The sequence below is a fragment of the Mytilus trossulus genome, chromosome 1 (assembly GCF_036588685.1).
Source record: "Mytilus trossulus isolate FHL-02 chromosome 1, PNRI_Mtr1.1.1.hap1, whole genome shotgun sequence".
NCBI classification, from domain to species: Eukaryota; Metazoa; Mollusca; class Bivalvia; order Mytilida; family Mytilidae; genus Mytilus; species Mytilus trossulus.
Genome location: NC_086373.1, coordinates 17,122,553 through 17,142,279, shown reverse-complemented (window position 1 = coordinate 17,142,279; position 19,727 = coordinate 17,122,553). Strand labels below are relative to the sequence as shown.

Here is a 19,727-nt window from a genome sequence, read left to right as displayed (position 1 = left end):
TAATCAGGGTCATGTTCTTTCCAAGACATTTTAAATCCAGGCATAAGGTTCAAAATATATCTACTGGAAACCAAAATAATTTCAGTCTTTCAACTACTGCTGTGATCTTGACCTTTAACCTAGTGACCTTAAAATTATCATATGGCATAATCAAACATGTTGGGTCGATATGCACAAATCATTTAAAAGATTTTGCCATACATCTAGAAAAAGAATTGTATATATAGTTGGTCTAGTGTTTATAGCAGAGGTAATATAATTTTTAAATTAACAATTTAATATTTAGGGAAAAAAGCCCCAGTTTTAAAATTGCAAGAAGAAGTTCAGATGGCACAAATGGTAAAACATTATCATGTTTTGTGTATATCCATATAATAATTTCTCAAGGATCTTAAGTGCCAATGTCTCAACCTCTATGTAAACATGGTAAAACTGGATAGATTAGCTAACATAGATATCCATAAAACAAGAAACAAATGCTTCATTCTCTCCAGATATCATATTGGTACCCAAATATAATTTGACATCTTTCATGTCTGTTTTGTATGAATTTTAAAGTGTTATATTGATGAAAAATGTACATTATGTGAAAACACAAGATTCATTCATTATTAATGTGTCCTGAGTAAACAGATGATAATTTGACTAGCAGGTATGCCGTATGATGCAACAAACCTGTTCATTCTGCTTAATCTTCTTCCGGATCAGATTTCGGAACACAGATTCCTTTCATAAGGAAAGAGAAATGCACTCATTTTAGGTTTAATCTTATCATCATTTTAAAAAAAAGAAGGGAAAACATTCTAAAATAATCTCATTTCTCAAGTAAAGGAGAAGAAATATATATTTCCATTCATTGAGTGCCAGAGTGGTTAACAATTTTTAAAGGTTATCTGAATTTTTTTTTAAACCCCTCAAACATATAACTAGAGGCTCTAAAGAGCCTGTGTCGCTCACCTTGGTACATTTGTATATGTGAATATTCAACAAAGGACACAGATGGATTCGTGACAAAATTGTGTTTTGGTGATGGTGATATGTTTGTAGATCTAACTTTACTGAACATTCTTGCTGCGTACATATATCCCCATCTATAATGATTGGCCCAGTAGTTTCAGTTAAAAGTGTTGGTAAAAATTTACAAATTTTATGAAAATTGTTAAAAATTGACTATCGATTCGTCTGAAATTTTCAGGGCAGATAGATCTTGACCTGATAAACAATTTAACCCATGCCAGTTTTCCTCTTAATGCTTTTGTTTTTGAGTTATAAGCCAAAAACTGCATTTTATCCCATGTTCTATTTTTAGCCATGGCAGCCATCTTGGTAGGTTGACCAGGTCAACAGACACAATTTTTAAACTAGATACCCCAATGATGATTGTGGCCAAGTTTGGTTTAATATGGCGCAGTAGTTTCAGAGGAGAAGATTTTTGTAAAAGATAACTAAGATTTACGAAAAATGGTTAAAAATTGACTATTAAGGGCAATAACTCCTAAAGGGGTCATTTGACCATTTCGGTAATGTTGACTTATTTGTAAATCTTATTTTGCTGAACATTATTGCTGTTTACAGTTTATCTCTATCTATAATATTTTTCAAGATAATAACCAAAAACAGCAAAATTTCCTTAAAATTACCAATTTAGGGGTAGCAACCCAACAACAGGTTGTTCGATTCATCTGAAATTTTCAGGGCAGATAGATCTTGACCGGATAAACAATTTTACCCCATGTCAGAATTGCTCTAAATGCTTTGGTTTTTGAGTTATAAGCCAAAAAATGCATTTTACCCCTATGTTCTATTTTTAGCCATGGCGGCCATCTTGGTAGGTTGACCGGGTCACCGGACACAATTTTTAAAGTAGATACCCCAATGATGATTGTGGCCAAGTTTGGTTTAATATGGCGCAGTAGTTTCAGAGGAGAAGATTTTTGTAAAAGATAATTAAGATTTACAAAAAATGGTTAAAAATTGACTATAAAGGGCAATAACTCCTAAAGGGGTCATTTGACCATTTCGGTAATGTTGACTTATTTGTAAATCTTATTTTGCTGAACATTATTGCTGTTTACAGTTTATCTCTATCTATAATATTTTTCAAGATAATAACCAAAAACAGCAAAATTTCCTTAAAATTACCAATTTAGGGGTAGCAACCCAACAACAGGTTGTTCGATTCATCTGAAATTTTCAGGGCAGATAGATCTTGACCTGATAAACAATTTTACCCCATGTCAGAATTGCTCTAAATGCTTTGGTTTTTGAGTTATAAGCCAAAAACTGCATTTTACCCCTATGTTCTATTTTTAGCCATGGCGGCCATCTTGGTTGGTTGACCGGGTCACCGGACACAATTTTTAAACTAGATACCCCAATAATGATTGTGGCCAAGTTTGGTTTAATTTGGCCTGGTAGTTTCAGAGGAGAAGATTTTTGTAAAAGTTAACGCAGGACGACGACGGACGACGACGAACGACGACAGACGCCGGACGCAAAGTGATGAGAAAAGCTCACTTGGCCCTTCGGGCCAGGTGAGCTAAAAATGATAGCAATATACGACGAAAATTTTTTCAAAATTTGCGGTCGTATAAAAATAATGAAGGAAATGAACAAAACCTAGACAGAAGAAAAATGAAAAAGACTTCAGAAAAGTTAAGTTTCAAAACTTTTAAACCCAATGCCCCTACATTCTCATTAAAGAGAGGAGGTCCACCCAATCCCAAGGTAAACAAATGGCAGGACTTTTTTTATATCAACTCTTTTGAAGTTGTGAAAGGAGTAAACCTTCATTTCAATACATCAATAATCAAGGCTTGCATGACTTCCATGTTTTATAGTCTTAATGAAATCACAAAAAAAGATTCAAAAGCTAGTTAAATTGATGTTTACTTTTACCTTTATCATCAGTAGCCAACTTATGCCTAATTGTCTTCTATTGAAATTTAGATTACATTCCATGTCATGAACATAAATTTCTTATAAAATTACCTTTGAAGTATCCGAGTCAAACACTGGTCTGCTTTTCCTTACAGTTTGAGGACTAGATGATGGTGTACTGACGTAACTTAGACACTGTGATACAGCATTCTTTGGGTCCTCTGTAACCATGTTTATAACCTCTCGTAATAAAGTGATCACCATGATAGACTGTTGACCAGGCAGAATTTCTTCAGACACCTGAAAATTATAAAACATATTGTTCAAATATTTTTGCAACTTCTTCTTACCAGTGCTTTCCATTGAAGCCGGTAGCTGGCGGAAATCTGCCGTTTACGGTGGCTTCTAGTGCCGGCTACTTCACTTACAAAAATATAAAAGAAAAAAGAAAAAAATTTCTTTTTCAAATGTTTACAGGCAGCCGAGAGACGTATTTTCACAAAGTCACGGTCACGATAAACAAGGATGAAAAGTCAGTGTTTACATTGGGCTAAATATAGTTCACATGAATTCAGGTCACAGTTTGGTTTTCTATTTAAAGTCAGAATGCATCGTTTCTTTTCAAAGAAAACAAGAGAGACGTTCCGGTGGTCATTGAAGGATAATCATTAACTCGTTGGCTTTTTTTTACTTTTAAAAAGTGAAGGCAATCAGATAGGATGACAATCTTATGTTATGGAATAATATCAAACTTATATAGAAGTCTAGTTGCATCAAATTATCTAAAATCTTAGGGGTCAACATTCACAGGGTTTCAATATAGCTTTTACTTACTAAGCTTTCAGCTATTTCTTCTGGCTTGTCGTAGGCTGTGGCAAACTTGAATGTTACTGTATTTTTATTATACAATTCTAATCTACATTCTAACTCTCCTTCTACTTCATCGTAACTCAATACTGTCAATCTTGGAGACCGTTCTAGAGTTTTGCGTCTTTTTGGTCTGGTTTTACGTTTCTTTTCATCCACCTTTCCAGTTGTTGATTCATTCTCACTGAAAACACATATTGATAGTTTGAAGTCAAAAAGAAGAAAACAAGCAATTTCAACCCTTTTTTTCAGTATAATTTTTGAACTGTAAAGATATTCATCATTTCAGGACAATAACTCCTATAGAAAAATTTTGTTTCACATACTGTGGATTCATTTATTTTCGTTGGTATCAATTTTCGTGGACTGCCGAAAACTTTCGTGGATATTTGATTTCGTGGTTTTGACAATTTCTGTATACAAAGCATATTGCAAATATGTTTTCTGTTGAACATTAGAATTTGTGGTTCATCTCTACCCATAAAAAGACAGGAAAATTGGTATCCAATGATTAATAATGAATCCAAAGTATTTGATTTTTTTAGCTATTGCCTTTGGACCAGGTGATGTGAGCCAAAATTTAACCCAATTTCATGAAACAGCTGGACTGAGAGGTTTGCCAGTGTCAAGTTTAATTGTAATCAATAACTGCCTCAGGAAGCTGTTTAATGCCAATCAGAATGATATGAAAATATTTTGCACAGGTCCTTGCATATCTTAGTTTATCAAACAAGAATTTTATTCAAACTGCACACGAGTTTCAAGAAAACACTTAAGTATAAAAAATAATTATTGAAAGCAGACAAAGTAATAACAACATGTGATGGTTATAGTTCACCCTTGTACTTTGGGCTTGATGAGCTTATCAGCTGTACATTAATTTTACCTCTCTCGATTTGAGTGATCGTCATTCAGATTTCCCATAGATAGACTTGTACATATACCAGACATTGATGAAGATGCAGAAACTGGACCCATAGATTTAGACTTCTGGGAATTGCCTTGAAACTGTTGGGCAGCTGTGATGTTCAGTTGTTCTAAGTTTGTTCCCTGAAATTCAACACAATTTATTAATGATATTTACTAAAAAATAACTATTAAAATAATTAATTAATTATTTCTAACTAACATGTTTTCATACCCCAATTTCAATGTCATATCAGTCAACTGGTTTATTACAATTTACAATATGAAAAATTCACATTTTCAACATTTCAAAAATTTATTTTACCAACATAAACAGATGCTGAAATGACTTTCCTGCTTTGCTTTAGAAAATAATTGAATTTATCCTTAAAATCTTAAAGAAGAACTAAACTATCTACATTATCAATGCTGCATGAAAACAAGGTCAAGGTAAAATGAACCCTACCAGAGTGGCATGTATACCTTACAATCATTTCATAGACCAAATTTACTTCATGTAAATGATCAAGTAAATATCTAAATTTCTACTGTAAACAAAACCTTTTAAACCAGTAGATAGACTAAATGATCTCCACATTGACACTACAAAGCTGTTATAAGATGCAGCTTCAATTATTAAAGCTTAGTTACATTTCATATATGTATAAATGGTTTTTCTTACAAAAAGCAAGGTATATTTCACATTCCAAAATGCAGAATTAATATTCTTTAACCCAAAGAGGATATATTTCATATAAAATACCTGGGTACTTCCATCTACAGAAGTTACAGAGTGGGGAAGTGAAGGCACTATGTGTTATGAAAATAATTTGATTGGAAGTTGTTGTTTTTAAAACCAAAGAAATAAGACATAAAAGAAAGAACCAAAACAATTCAATTTGCTTTTTTGCCAGATAAAATCTATAATTTTGAACGAATCTGTAGTTTGAAAAAGTAGCGTGAGAGAAAAAAGAGCCTTCCAACGCTTCTCAACTCATTGTAAAGATAAAACTTTTGACATGCTAGTAAATGCATATTGGGGGTAAAATTGAATTAAAAGAAATCCACACTCTTCCAGTTCTACATGATTGACCCCAGTCTGCACTTCATTGAACAAAAGCCTGACAGATATTTGGTCTGACTAACTTGAACAACTTGTCCAACCAAAATTTTGGATTTAATTGGATACATTGGAGAAATCCCACATTATAACATATTTTCTATGAATCTGGTCTGCATTTTATTGATATCAATTAATTATTACTTGGTCAGTATTTAAATGCACGATTTTGAGACATTTGCAACAACTTTGAACATTAAATCTTTTTGAGTAGCCAGAATTGTGCATATTTTATTGATAAGGACAGTCAGACAAATGTCATTTGGCACAGACTGGTAGATGCAGTAAATTAGACATGCATGTCTATGGAAAAAATTAGACATGCATGTCTATGGAAAAACACAGATACAAAAAAAAAATACACTAAACTTTCGACATTACTTGCACTAATAAAACAATAATATTAGTATGAAATTGAAGGGTAGATTTTTGAGTTTCTAGGGTGCAGACATTATCTAACAAAGGTGAACACCAAACAACATAGAACCAGTCCTATCAAGTTGATCCAAGTTCAAATTATGGTCTTATATTGATGTCAACAAATTTAATTTTACTGAATTTTCTTTTTCACATTTACATAAAAACTGAATATCAAAGACATTATTAATTTTTTACATAACACGTAACTGAAGGCTAATATTGCTTAAGACATTGTCATATATTCCATCAAAGATTTCATTTTAACAATTACAGAACACTGATTCAACTTGATTGGATCATAGGAGGTTTTTCACACCTTCTTCAAAATCGTATTTGTGGTCGATGAAACTTGTGGCAAAACATTCTGTTTGTTTGTTGTATTTTCTGAACTTTGCACCTATGATGTATATTATAATATTATTTGATATATCTATATAAATACAGTGTGTTAATATGTTATTGTGGAAGGTAGGAGGGATTTTTTTTTAATTTGGCTAATTTGCTTAAATTGATATAGAGACTACAGATTATTTTGTCAATTTTGGCCAATAAAAACTTCAGAGTTGGCATTTTGATGCCCAAATAAAGGGTTTGTTGTGAAATTCTTAACTCATGTATTTTAATATATCATAGCCCAACATGACTAATAAATGCTGTAACTAACCAAGATTTAAGTTAGGTAAAACTGATTTTCTTGTTTCCAAATTGATATTTCAATAGTTCTACTGTAGTGCTTCTAGTCTTTACCAAAAGTTCCCATAGAAGAACAAATTAAATAGATATAAGAAGATGTGGTATCAGTGCCAATGAGACAACTCTCCATCCAAGTCACGATTTGTAAAAGAAAAACCATTATAGGTTAAACCCTAAAATTCAATCAAAAAATGTTTTACTGATAATGTTACACTCTTACACAATTAGATCTGTTTTTTCCAGTTTTAAATAAAGGTAATATTCACTGTTTACTTCAATAATTGTTCCTTTAAAATAGCCTTCTACATGTAAATCATGATTACAACAATTCTTTTTTCTTCAAATTATCAAGTTCTAGTTCTAAAACCAAGCAGCTATACAAATGGATACCTTGTATAATTTATAAGGTAATGGAAACAAAATATAATTTCAATTTGAAGAATTTGAAGTGCCAGTGAACTCACAGGATACCCCCGCCTTACAATAGTATTAATCTATCTAAAACATTTATACTAACATTAAAGGACTAATATTTGAATCAAAAGTAATATTATAAATAATAGTCTGTACAGTCATGCTGTGGTGTTATTAGTAACTGAAAACTGGTCTGGTATGAAATATACCTGTTGATCTTGTACTTGTTCACCCCTTATTATCAATGGAAGACTTTCTGATCTTTCTCGTTCTGACATCTGTAAAAAAAAAATTCAACACAGAACATTACTGGACCATGCTGGATTGAGGTGGCACAGAAATTGCTAATTTATGGAATCAGTTTTACCAAGGCCAGTATAAATTATCAGGAACATGTATTTATTCTCTTAAGTCCAGTAATTTCATCTTTAAAATGAACCACTCTTCCATAAAATAATTTTCATCTTCCAAGGTGTATGTTTCCTGGGTTCAATATTTGTATTTATGGAACAGCCTTGAAGGGTTTTAAGTTTTAACAAGTAATTTCACAAGTTTTAAATACTAACTTGAGGTTAGTGATTTTGTTATTCTTACCTTAACAATCAGTAAATCTTTGGTAACATCGTCCATGTTCTGTCTAGGAGAACCTTCAGAAGCTAGAATACAATGACCAAATTATTAGTAGCATGAAGAATCAAATCAACACTTATCATTTTACCACTTAAGCACAAAAGAGATTTCATTTTGGCACGTCTATATACGACTAATATTTTTAAAATCAATTTAGTTTTTGAAATGATTGTTTATTGATTTTACTACTAATAAAAGCAATACTTCTCTACCATGATATTGGTCACATCACTGCTTGGAAAAAACAACTAAAAGAGCATAGAATCATAGAATGAAGATTTTAAACTATGGTACTATTAAATGATTAGCATGTATACACCTGTTTCCAGAAAAATGTCAATATGTAAAAAATGAGATTTTTTATTCAGAGAAGACATATCCCTTATATCAAACTCACAGCCTGGGGAACTCTTAGCAGGCACGCTCTCATGAGACCACACAGGCAATTTTCAACATTATGTTCATACAAAAAGTAAAGGATAGATCAGACAAACAAAAACACATTGATCACTTTGGTACAATTCTAAATTGTTTATAGGCCCTGATAGTTATAAGAAGAGAAAGTTTTCACTGATATAACCTCTATTTCAATTTGAATGTTTACCAATATCTTGTAGACTGTCTGTTTTCTGTAAATCTGATTCTGCTAACTGATGGTCACTAGTTGAATGCTCTACTTTTTCAGAAATTATTTCAAAAGACTTTTGTTGAATGACGGCAGGAGCTGAAGTCTGAGTCTGAACTGTACTATATGGTGTTGTTGCCGGGATATGGGATTCAGAATGAGGCTGAACTTGTTGCTGGGACAGGTCATGTGTCTGCACAGATTCCTGGGCATGTTGCAGTTGTGGAGGTTGAGTCGGTAAAGGATCATGTGTTACCTCTGTTGTCTTACTATGACTTTCTGTAACATTCCCTCTGCTTCTATACTGACCAATTCTGTCTTTGATCTGCTTGCTAACAAACTTGACATCTTCTTCTTGTAAGAAACCAGACTTTACCTAAAAATAGATTTAAATGAGATCAGACTTGATGAAATTAAAAATATAATTATAGTTAGCTGTAATTAATTACAATGTTGAAAGTAATTCATTGTAATGTGTAATTGAGCATTGTCTACAACTCAACAAAGTTAAAAGCTAAAATCACACAAGATCTAAATTAGGTCACAGGAAACAACATATCTTAATTTAAGTTATTTCAGGTTATAAGGACACACTGTTTAGCAACCTAACGCCCACTGGCCATCACCAAATTACATGTAATAAGTAATATTTTTCTTTGGAAATCTGGTAATAATTATTATTGTAATATGAATATGAATATGAAACCGTCTACAGGAAGACATGTCATTCTATCCAGACACATTATTTTGACTGCTCTTATTCTTAAATAATTCTTAAAAAATACATGTTTAGCAGAGGATCAGAATATTTAGAAAATTGACCTTTCCATGAAATGAATCAAGAACCTACTACACTTGAGGCAATCTGGCTATCAAAAGATCACCAATGCTTTATAATCAAAAAGGAAAAGTGATAAAGAATAAACATGATTTCAATTGAAATAAACAGACTACAATGTGCATCCCTACACCAGCCAAACATATTTTTACCATTTCTTGAGCAACTTTATCTGGATCATCACTATTTAAATCAAATCCGAACTGGATCGCCTCATTCTCTTTATGCTTGTCCTTTCTTTTTTTAGGGTCTACCACTCGTAGTTGTAACTGAACTGACTCTGTTTCACCATCTTCTGTTTTGACAATTTCTAGTCGTAAACCATTGTCATCCAAGAAAAAGTCATGCTGGAGTAAATCTTTTGCTGAATATCTTTAAAATAAGATAAGATTAAATAATTTAACTAAATAATTATAACATAATATCACAATAGATAATTTGCATTTTTATCAAATGTTTAAAAATAGAGCAAATATGAATTAACATTAAGGTCTTTTAACTTGTGGAAGGAAATGTGGCTGGCACCTACCCAATGTTGTTATTTTAATCATTTGTGCATAAGAAGTCTGAGTAAAACAGTCAACTGTGATTGTAAGGCAACTTTCCAGAGTAATTCACAAGATATTTAAAACCCACTATCTGATGCTTGTCTTGAAAACAAGACTTTTTGATTTGAGCCTAAAAGTTAAACAACAAAATGAAAGTTTTGCTAGTTGTGCGATCTGCGTTTCTTACGAAAATATATTGTGTCTACTCGTGTCTAATAAATTTCTATATAACTTTGTTTACCTCTCTTCCTTTCTTGATCGTATACAGCTCTCAATTATGTCTTTTATATATGGACTATCAACCTTTTCTAAAGCATCTGGAGGAACACCCTAAAGATAAATGTATAAAGGCATGAAAATCTCAACTGATACTATTAACTTGCATACATATGTGCATAATATTACTCTCTATATCTTCTGTTTGAAATCAAATCAATGAATCGTCCTTAATATGCATGTAACATTGGCTGTTGTAAATTCAAATATTTTTATTTTTTTTGTAAGTTATATACATGAAACAGGTTTAATTACATTTAACATGAAATAAACATTCATTAATTATACTGTAATCATGGTAATGGTCATACTGTGTTATTCTTGTGTTGAATTCATGGTCTTTTCATTATCTAATGCAAAAGTCCATTCTTATATTTTTACTGTAAAATGTTGACAAGATCATCATGACATCAAATATATATATTCTGAAGCAACAGTGTTTGTAATGTTCATTTTTATTGAATAATGTCACCAATTTTCATGGTGTCAATTCACAATTGAAGCTATGAAAATGTACACAACATATGACAGATTTTAAATGTATGATTTGACATTGTTTTCTGTCAGTTCAATTAAAATGGAGACAGCAATATAGTATTTTTAAGCTCCAACGGCATCATTGGTGATTTGATGGTTGCAAATTCACTGACTCAGCTAATGCATCGCCAGAAAACTTAATTTTTCACCATCAAACTACCAATTGAAGCAGTTGGTTCTCTCTTGATTTGAATCAACAGATTTTTTCTCTCAAATCAATGACTTACTGTGGTAACACGTCTGTAGATCTGGGCAGCATTGTGACACTCTTTGTATGGATACTCTGATGTGGCCATTTCTAACATACACATACCAAAGGCATAGACATCAACAGATTCATCGTAATGCTCTTCATACATCTCAGGAGCCATGAACTCAGGGGTACCTTAAATGTATAAGAAGATGCTTCTTGTACCATTTGCTGGAATCTACAAGGGAAAATGTGAAGGGGAAAAGAAGATTAGTGATTTTTTACCAATAGTTCTCCTTCTCTGAAATAGAATGTTTTGTTAACATAGAGATCATTCAGTACACATATTTCCCCTCACATTTTATTTGTTTTACCTGGTGGTCTTACCTTTTCTGTCATTAAGGCAGGAAGTCAAATAGGAGAGATGCTATAATAAAAGGTAAAAGTTAAAAATAAAAATGCTGTAGAACAATGGATTACAGTCTTCAATTATCGCCAGAAAGATCTTTCCTTTTTTCAACATTCAAAAAATAATGTACAAAATTATTTTTTCAATTCAAATTTCTATAAAACTGAAAATGAAAATGATTAAATATAAATCCATGTGTGTCTGAAGCCTGTAATTTTCATATGTATCTTCAACCTTGATTTGTCCAAAAAATAGAAATTATGCATGTAGAGTCCTATATTTTTTGAATTAGTAAACATTTAGTTTTTATAATTGTAAAATTTTCTTAATAACTTAAATCTAATGTTTGAAAAGTTAAAAAAAAATAATGTTTTTTTACATTGTTAATACGTCATTGTAACATCAATTAACTTATATGATCAATTTAAACTTACCTAAACTTATCTGCAACAAAATCAATATATACACAAAGTTCATAAAAATAAAATGCTGCAAAAAAACTATTTGTTACAAAGGAAAAAATTCATGTGTCATGTATGTTATTATATATATATAAATGCAAATTCAATAACTCAACATTGACATTTATATTAGTTAACAACTTACCGATTACACTTTTTGCAAAAGATTTGTTTTTCAATGTTGCCAGTCCCAAGTCTCCAATTTTTACAGATCCAGTTGGTCCAGTGATGAAAATATTGTCACATTTCAAATCTCTATGTATAACTTGAGGAGATCTTGTATGGAGAAAGTAAAGTCCTTTCAAAATTTGCTTGCACCAGTTCCTCAATACTTTGGTATTCAATTTCTTCAACCGCTTTATGTATCTGGATAAAATAAAAACCAACAATACAGCTATAGTGATAAATATATTTCTAAATGTATATGAATTATTTGATTTAGGGAGATGCGAGATAAATATCAATCACACAGCAGCTTTTACAATATTATAGAACACAGTCAGACATAATCTACAGGCAAAGTTTTTCTACAGGATTTAAGGTCATGATGCTTTTATTTAGACATCAATTGAGTCAAATTTAAAATAACTTATTACTCCGTGTAAGCCAAGTCCTTCCAAATTGACAACCACACATTATAATAACTAGATATCATTGAGATGGGAGCCATCTCTGTGGGCCCCGCTGTCAATAAAGTGTGGTAAATAAGTTGTATGGATAATCTGATATGAAGCATTATTTGAAGTTATTACATAGTCTCATGTGTGATTTTATTCTAAGATTTTAAGTTAAAACTGATAAATATTCTCAACTTACTTTCATAGTATAATAGTGATATGACTGCATGATGTGAACTCATTGTTGACTACTCTAAGGTGACTTCTGGATATATGGATTGATGTTTGAACAATATGTTTAAAGGTGCTGCCCAATTGATATTTGTCACATATTTTTAGAATTATGCCTTCAATATATTAACACCCACCAAGTATAAAGTATGAAATAATAACGGTTCTCGAGAGGTAGAGCGGACACAATTTGTTAAGAACAACGAACGGATGGACAGACCAACGGACTGACCTTTGACCTAGGATGCATACATTATGACACATTCTCTGGTGTTGGTTAATATATATGTTAAGTTGAAAATGTTTGTCAGGTATAAAGTATGAAATAATAACAGCTGTCCTCTCAAAATATAGTGTGGATCAAATTTGTTAGCGATGGACAGACCAACAGACCGACAGACCTTTGACCTATGAAGTGGTACATACATCATGACACACCCTCTGGTGTTGGTTAAAATGGATGTCAAGTATAATATTTGAAATCATAAAGGTTCTCAAGATATAGAGCAGACACAATCTTCACAACAGAACACGGGGATGACTGAAACCAAAGTTTTTTTGACGTTGACCTTTGACCTAGGAAGTTATACATACATCACGACACGCCCTCTGGTGGTGGTTAAAATAGATGACAAGTATAAACTTAGAAATCATAACGGTTATCTAGATATGGAGCGGACACGATCTTCATAACAGGACACGGGGTTGTCAACTGAAACCAAAGTTTTTGACCTTGACCTTTGACCTAGGAAGTTCTACATACATCATGACACACCCTTGGGTGTTGGTTAATAATCATGTTAAGTATTAAGTATAAAATCATAACGGTTATCTAGATATGGAGCGGACACGATCTTCACCAAAGAACACAGGGTTGTCAACTGAAACCAAAGTTTTTGACCTTGACCTTTGACCTAGGAAGTTGTACATACATCATGACACACCCTCTGGTGTTGGTTAAAATGGATGTCAAGTATAAACTTTGAAATCATAACGGTTCTCAAGATATGGAGCGGACAAGAAAGTGTTACGGACGGACGGACAGACGGACGGACAGACGGACGGACAGACGGACGGACAGACGGACAGACGGACAGACGGACGGACGGACGGACAGACTGATCACTATAGGGCGACCCGCCTTAGTCGGCGGGGCCCTAATTATAGGGATATAAACCTACATGACCTAGTTTATCTAAAGAACAAACATATATGTGATTAGAACTATTAAAAACGCAACGAATTATTCAATCCTATTATCCTGTAGATACTGATGCTTCAAGAAGGTTGGACTGGCTAAATTTATTGTAAACCTGTACTTAATGATAAGACTGACTTCAAAATATACATTATACTCACGTTTTTAATGTTCCAGAAGTCATCAATTCTGTGACAAGAACAATGAATTTTTTATTGCGTAATGTGCTCTCCTCCCAAGAGTCATAAAACCTGACAATATTTGGATGTTGCAATTCTTTGAGCATTTCTGCCTCTTCACGGAATCGTTGTCTTTCACTCTTGTTCCATTTTTTGTCCTACAATTTAAAAACATACATGTATCTTATAAATTGAGGTAATATTACACTGAATAATGATTATGCATGATATATTTGCTGCTGGACATTTAATAACCATCTACCAATCAATCAAAAATAGCAACTCCATTTCATCGTGTTCATGGAGTGTATTTCTCAGTATATTTGATATTATGTGTATGCAGTGTAACCCCTCTAAGATTTCAATGAACATAATATTCTCATAAAAACTTATACAGCAGAGGTATGGACACAAAATGTTTCCTGATCCTTTAATTTTGGTGTAAATATGAAAACTCCTAAGAATACATATATTCCTTTTTGGGGCCCTCTTTAGCTTGCTGTTCAGTGTGAGTCAAGGCCATGTGTTGAAGACCGTACTTTGACCTACATGTACATAGGTTTATATTTACAAATTGTTACTTGTAATTTTGATCACTGAATATGAAATTATCCTATTAAGAAGCAAATAAACAGCTGCACCATAATCGCATGATATGTGTTGTGTTTTCAAAGAATTAAATTCAATAACTTCTCTATGACATCTCAGAAATGTATATGCTCAAAGCACTTTAAGGACATTATCATAAAACTCGGACATGTAAAATCTAAAATTTATTAAAAATTGAATTGTAGCTTTACAAAAACATGAAAAATAGATATATACGATATACTAAAGTTTCATAAAAACTGCTGAAAGCAGTTTTAAGCTTTTGTCAGAAAACTGGAAAATACCCCTTTTTAATGAATAAAAAAAAAACATAATTAGTAAAATTAAAATTTGAAATTGATAAAAATTGTAAGGGAACTCCCATTTGTACGTCAATAGATATAAACAATTCACCAAAATTTCAGGAAAGCTGCTTAAAGAATTTTTGAGTTACATGTATTGTCTGAAAAACTAAAAAATCCTCCTCTAAATATATACATGATGTCAGAATAAAACCCAAAAACGAAAAATTCGAAATTTTAAAAGTCGAAAAGGAGCTCATGCTCATAAACATTTGTATAAACATTAAACCAAAGTACAGTATCTTGCAAATTGATGAAGGCATTTTAAGTTATTGAGCTCACGACAGTAGATATGAAGTTAAATTGGTTAAAGCGTTTAAGCTTATTTTTGACATGTTGACGACAGACAGTTAGACGAACAATGGTATAACATTATACATCTGGGTTAAAAAAAATGTGAGCATTTTAAAGTGTTTTTTTTTTCAAATTTGGAAATAGACTATAGATGGACTAACATTTTTGAAACTCCTGACACAAATAAACATAGATACATGTAGATTTGTACATATACATGTAACAGTCCGATCACTTGTTTTTAAAGACTTTTTGACATCATCATGTCATGATTTCTCATTGTCAGAGACAGAGGTTGGTAAGTATGCAATAAATGAACCATGAAAATGAGGTCATGGTCACTGACACACAGACCTCATGTTTATGGTAAAATGTACCTAAATTATACTGACAACTGACATAACCAGATGATTAATGATCTATAAAATGAGGTCAAGGTCAGAGTATAGAATAAAGCAGGTGATGAACAATGAAAATGAGGCTAAAGACAACAGAAACTGTCAAACAGAAACTAAGCACCTGCATACAAGAATCTTGTATGCAGGTGCTTAGTTTCTTTAATATCTTAGATAAAAAGTATCTATATCAGCTACACAAAAAATGTACATGTCTGAATTAAGTATGAGTCTTTGAAGTTTTATACATATGCATGTACAATGTACATTACCCTTCTGCCAGACCCTGTCCAATTGTGATGACTGAAAAGATGAGTCGTCATGATTTAATCCAGAAATAAATAAAAATTTGTGAGTTGAGTCTAAAAATCATTGCTTCATTTAAAGAAATTAAAATAGAAGACTATCTGTTTTAGATCATTGATAAGTGAACAAGGGTTTATTTTTGCAAATATTGAATATGTCCAAACCAAAAATGTAGTGGTAAAAATTCTTAGGGAGAGCCCTAAATACATGTACAATAATAAAAAAATTGTTTAGGGGCCAGCTGAAGGTTGCCTCAGGGTGCGGGAATTTCTTGTTACCTTGAAGACCTTCTGCAGTTGTTTTTTTCTATGGTGGGGTTGTTGTCTCTTTGACACATTCACCATTTCCATTCTCAATTTTACAATAATAAATTATTAATTATATTAATGTACAACATGTTAAATGTACACACTGGAACATGTATTTTATACCTGTAATTCACACCAAGCAACAGCAACTCCTGTTTCTGTATCAAGACCTTTGAACACAGTTTTAAAAGAACCTCTTCCAATTTCTATATCAAATTTGAAAAAGCGACCATCAGGTGATGTTGACACTGCTTTCTCTTCAGTTTCATCTACTTTTTGTACAATCTGAACCACATCTAAAGACTCCAAAGGAGTTTCCGGAATATCAGATTCTGAAGCTTTGCTAGAAACCTTGTAACTATCATCACTGATACCTACATGTACACTACTATCTAAAGTATTTAAATCCGATTCTGTTTTCAAACCCTCTGGATCAATAAACAATGCAGTCTTGTCAATAGTCACAGATCTGGTAAATTTTCGAACTTCTTGTATTTTTTGCTTTTTACTTCCACTTACATCATCATTTATATCAACACCCCCACCATTCAAATTAACAGTTGTGAACTTTAAAGCATTATTAACTGGATTTTTATCCTCTGAAGGAACAATTTTGAATTTTTTTTCCTCTGAATTATTACTGCAGTTACTAGAACCACTATCTGTAGATTTTTTACTCAAATCACTGTCATTTAATTTTGACTTGACATGTGCACCTCTACTGTTAATGGTCTTATCAGAATCAATGTGCTTCGCAACATCTTCAATGGTTTCTGATGGTAAACTCAAAGAACGATCTTTACCCACTGTATCAACTTTTTTATTTCCTTCACGGGTACGATGTCTTAATCCAGATACACATGATGAATGCTTGTCTACATCGATTCTTCCAGAAATATCATCTGACACACAACGTCTTGTCCTCCAAGGGACATTTCTTGTACTTCTTGAAGTGGTTCTAGGTAAAGTGTTTTCTGACTGATTTTGTTTTTGAGAATTTGTTGGCATTGCACTATCTTTTCTATGTGTTATTTTTTGTCCCATGTCAGTTACCTTCTTCAAACTTTTTGAAACATGTGACAATCCCTTTCCAACATGCTTATTCTCACCAATTTCATGTGACAATTCCCCATTTGCCATAGGCAACTTTTTACTCATTTTTTATAATAAAATAAAAGATATTGTTATTTGCTTAAGAGTCAGTATCTCTTAAACTTCACAAAAGTATGTAAAACATGATATTCATAGGGTAAGTTATCATGGTCACTGTGCTACTTCACATAACATATATACTTCTCTGTATATAATATTTATCTAAAATAATGAGATAATGATAGTATTAAAATGCAAATTATCACTTCTTTATACAAAAGTTATATGACTAGCGACAGTCTCGTCTCCGTTTGTTGATGAAAAAAATGAAGTCTCGCGCACCAGGTCAAATGACGGTGACCTCTTTTTTGGAATGAATGAAAACAATGTTTCTCACAAAGGAATGACAATAATTTTGAGTCGTAATCGTCTTTAACGATACCTTCCACAATTTTCTCATTGGACACTAATAAATCTACTTTTCCATTCATTATGCCAACACAATAATAATCTTTCCGTCATGAAAATTATTCATTCTGACAGATGAGAACGAGCAGAAAATACCCACTTCCGGGACACGACTGCAGCTGTTTTTCACAGTTTAACGCCAGTACTTAACTAACTAATTCCCATATATACAAAAGGAACATTATCTTTTTAACTGCTATCTTCATGGTAATCTATAAGATCGATAAAGACATAGAAACTCCATTTTTCTTGTTCATCTATGGCGACGACTCATTCCTTAGAAAATAGTCCCTTGTCAATCCTGTTTATTGCGGTATAATCTGTAATGTCATTTGTAAGAATGTCAATGCCCTCTATATTAACAGAACTAATTCATAAACTTTACATCTAGTTTTTCATTCAAAAATGTTATTCAACATAAAGACATGAGAATCTTCTGTTATATTACGCAGTGAAGAAGGACTATATTTTAAATACTTTAGTTCAAATAGTTTGGCAATTTGCCGGATATCAACAAAGCACGTGTTCAATCCCGTTAGGGGTTCATTAGAGGGATTAGCTACCGAAAAGATTTAAAAAAAAAAAAAAAAAAGTTAATAAGAAATAATTATCTCACCAAAGAAATTCAGTTATAATCAGATCAATTTTTTCGTTTTAAATAAACTCAAAAAGTATAGACTTGATCAACACGGAAGCAGAGCGATGATTGAACATGTTATGATTGAAAGACTGCATGCTGATCACTGCTGTATCAACAGATTTAGTACCAATCGGGGCTTGCTGCATTCAAAATTTTATTCATTTTCATGGCTTAACCGATCTGCGTTACGCGTTCTTTTTTTTTTGTATAATATGACAACGACAATGAGATAGAAGCTAATTGCTTAATTTCAAGTGGTATTTGAATAGATTTTTATGGCACAGTGTAAAAACGATATCATCATAATATAAGAAAAAGCAGAGACATATATATAATTATATATTAAGTATTTCGTTTCTGGCGAAATATAGATAAAGGTTACTTCCAGAAGTCTAAAACAAACTGACAATGGCATGAAGAAGAAAAAAAACAGAATACAGTTTTCTAGCTCATTTAACAAATCATAAATCACAGAGAATTATTATAATGATATAAGATTTATATCCATACCTGGAATTCACATTATTACGGTAGTGTTTCTGTAGAATATCAGAGAAACTTAAAAAATAAATAAAAAAATAATCAAACAATTTGATGACATGTAGACACCTTTTTATCATCAATTTATACAGTGGGTATTTTATCGCTCTTGGGTTTCAGCATTTGTAGTGATTTTTTAAAAAGGCCGCGAGTTGTAATACCCAATTTAAAGTGTTTGACATGTATAAAGCCTTAGTATATATTTTTTATGATTCAGTAAGTTATTCCTAGCGATGAGCTCACGAAGATAATTTGGATTAACATGTTTGTTTAACATAGCCGGTAATCAGATTTTCAAACTTTGCGGAAAATGCATTGCATACATGTAAATCTGTTGAGCATCTTCTTAATTCAAGAACATTGTAAAACACCCATATAACGATAACATAACATAATTCTGGACTGTTTCGGGGACGTATAGGACCCGCCGGGAGAGTAACAAACGATAGTTCATACCAACGTCCAAAAGTAATTGGTAAAAAATTGGTGGCTTTTATCGACTTTTTAGCTCTAAAAATATTGAAAATAGAAGAGGACAAAACTAAGAACTTAATTTCATACCATTGGTTTTTTTTATTGTCGCTTTCAGAAGTTTTCCCGAAACTCCTTATAGTCATTGCGTGTGTTTCAACCAGATGTATCATACAACAAATGGAAGTTTTTAACGACCTTGACTGGCTATACAGCCCTTGCAC

General features: G+C 32.2%; 1 protein-coding gene across 3 annotated transcripts in view; it reads right to left on the bottom strand.

Annotated features, from left to right (window-relative positions):
- Positions 1–18,291, bottom strand: part of LOC134717170 (uncharacterized) — a 29,116-nt gene extending 10,825 nt beyond the window's left edge. The window contains exons 1-14 of one of the 3 annotated variants that reach the window (XM_063579964.1): positions 16,416–18,291; positions 14,022–14,197; positions 11,960–12,180; positions 10,982–11,139; positions 10,183–10,271; positions 9,546–9,765; positions 8,535–8,931; positions 7,895–7,956; positions 7,510–7,578; positions 6,510–6,590; positions 4,634–4,797; positions 3,715–3,931; positions 2,992–3,180; positions 676–726 (exon numbers count right to left, since the gene is read on the bottom strand). In XM_063579964.1, coding sequence (XP_063436034.1) covers positions 676–726; positions 2,992–3,180; positions 3,715–3,931; positions 4,634–4,797; positions 6,510–6,590; positions 7,510–7,578; positions 7,895–7,956; positions 8,535–8,931; positions 9,546–9,765; positions 10,183–10,271; positions 10,982–11,139; positions 11,960–12,180; positions 14,022–14,197; positions 16,416–17,450 — 3,129 coding nt within the window. In that variant the 5' untranslated portion in view covers positions 17,451–18,291. The remainder of the gene's footprint in view (positions 1–675; positions 727–2,991; positions 3,181–3,714; positions 3,932–4,633; positions 4,798–6,509; positions 6,591–7,509; positions 7,579–7,894; positions 7,957–8,534; positions 8,932–9,545; positions 9,766–10,182; positions 10,272–10,981; positions 11,140–11,959; positions 12,181–14,021; positions 14,198–16,415) is intronic. The other 2 variants (XM_063579965.1, XM_063579966.1) reach the window with 2 other exon arrangements.
- Positions 18,292–19,727: the final 1,436 nt, after the last annotated feature.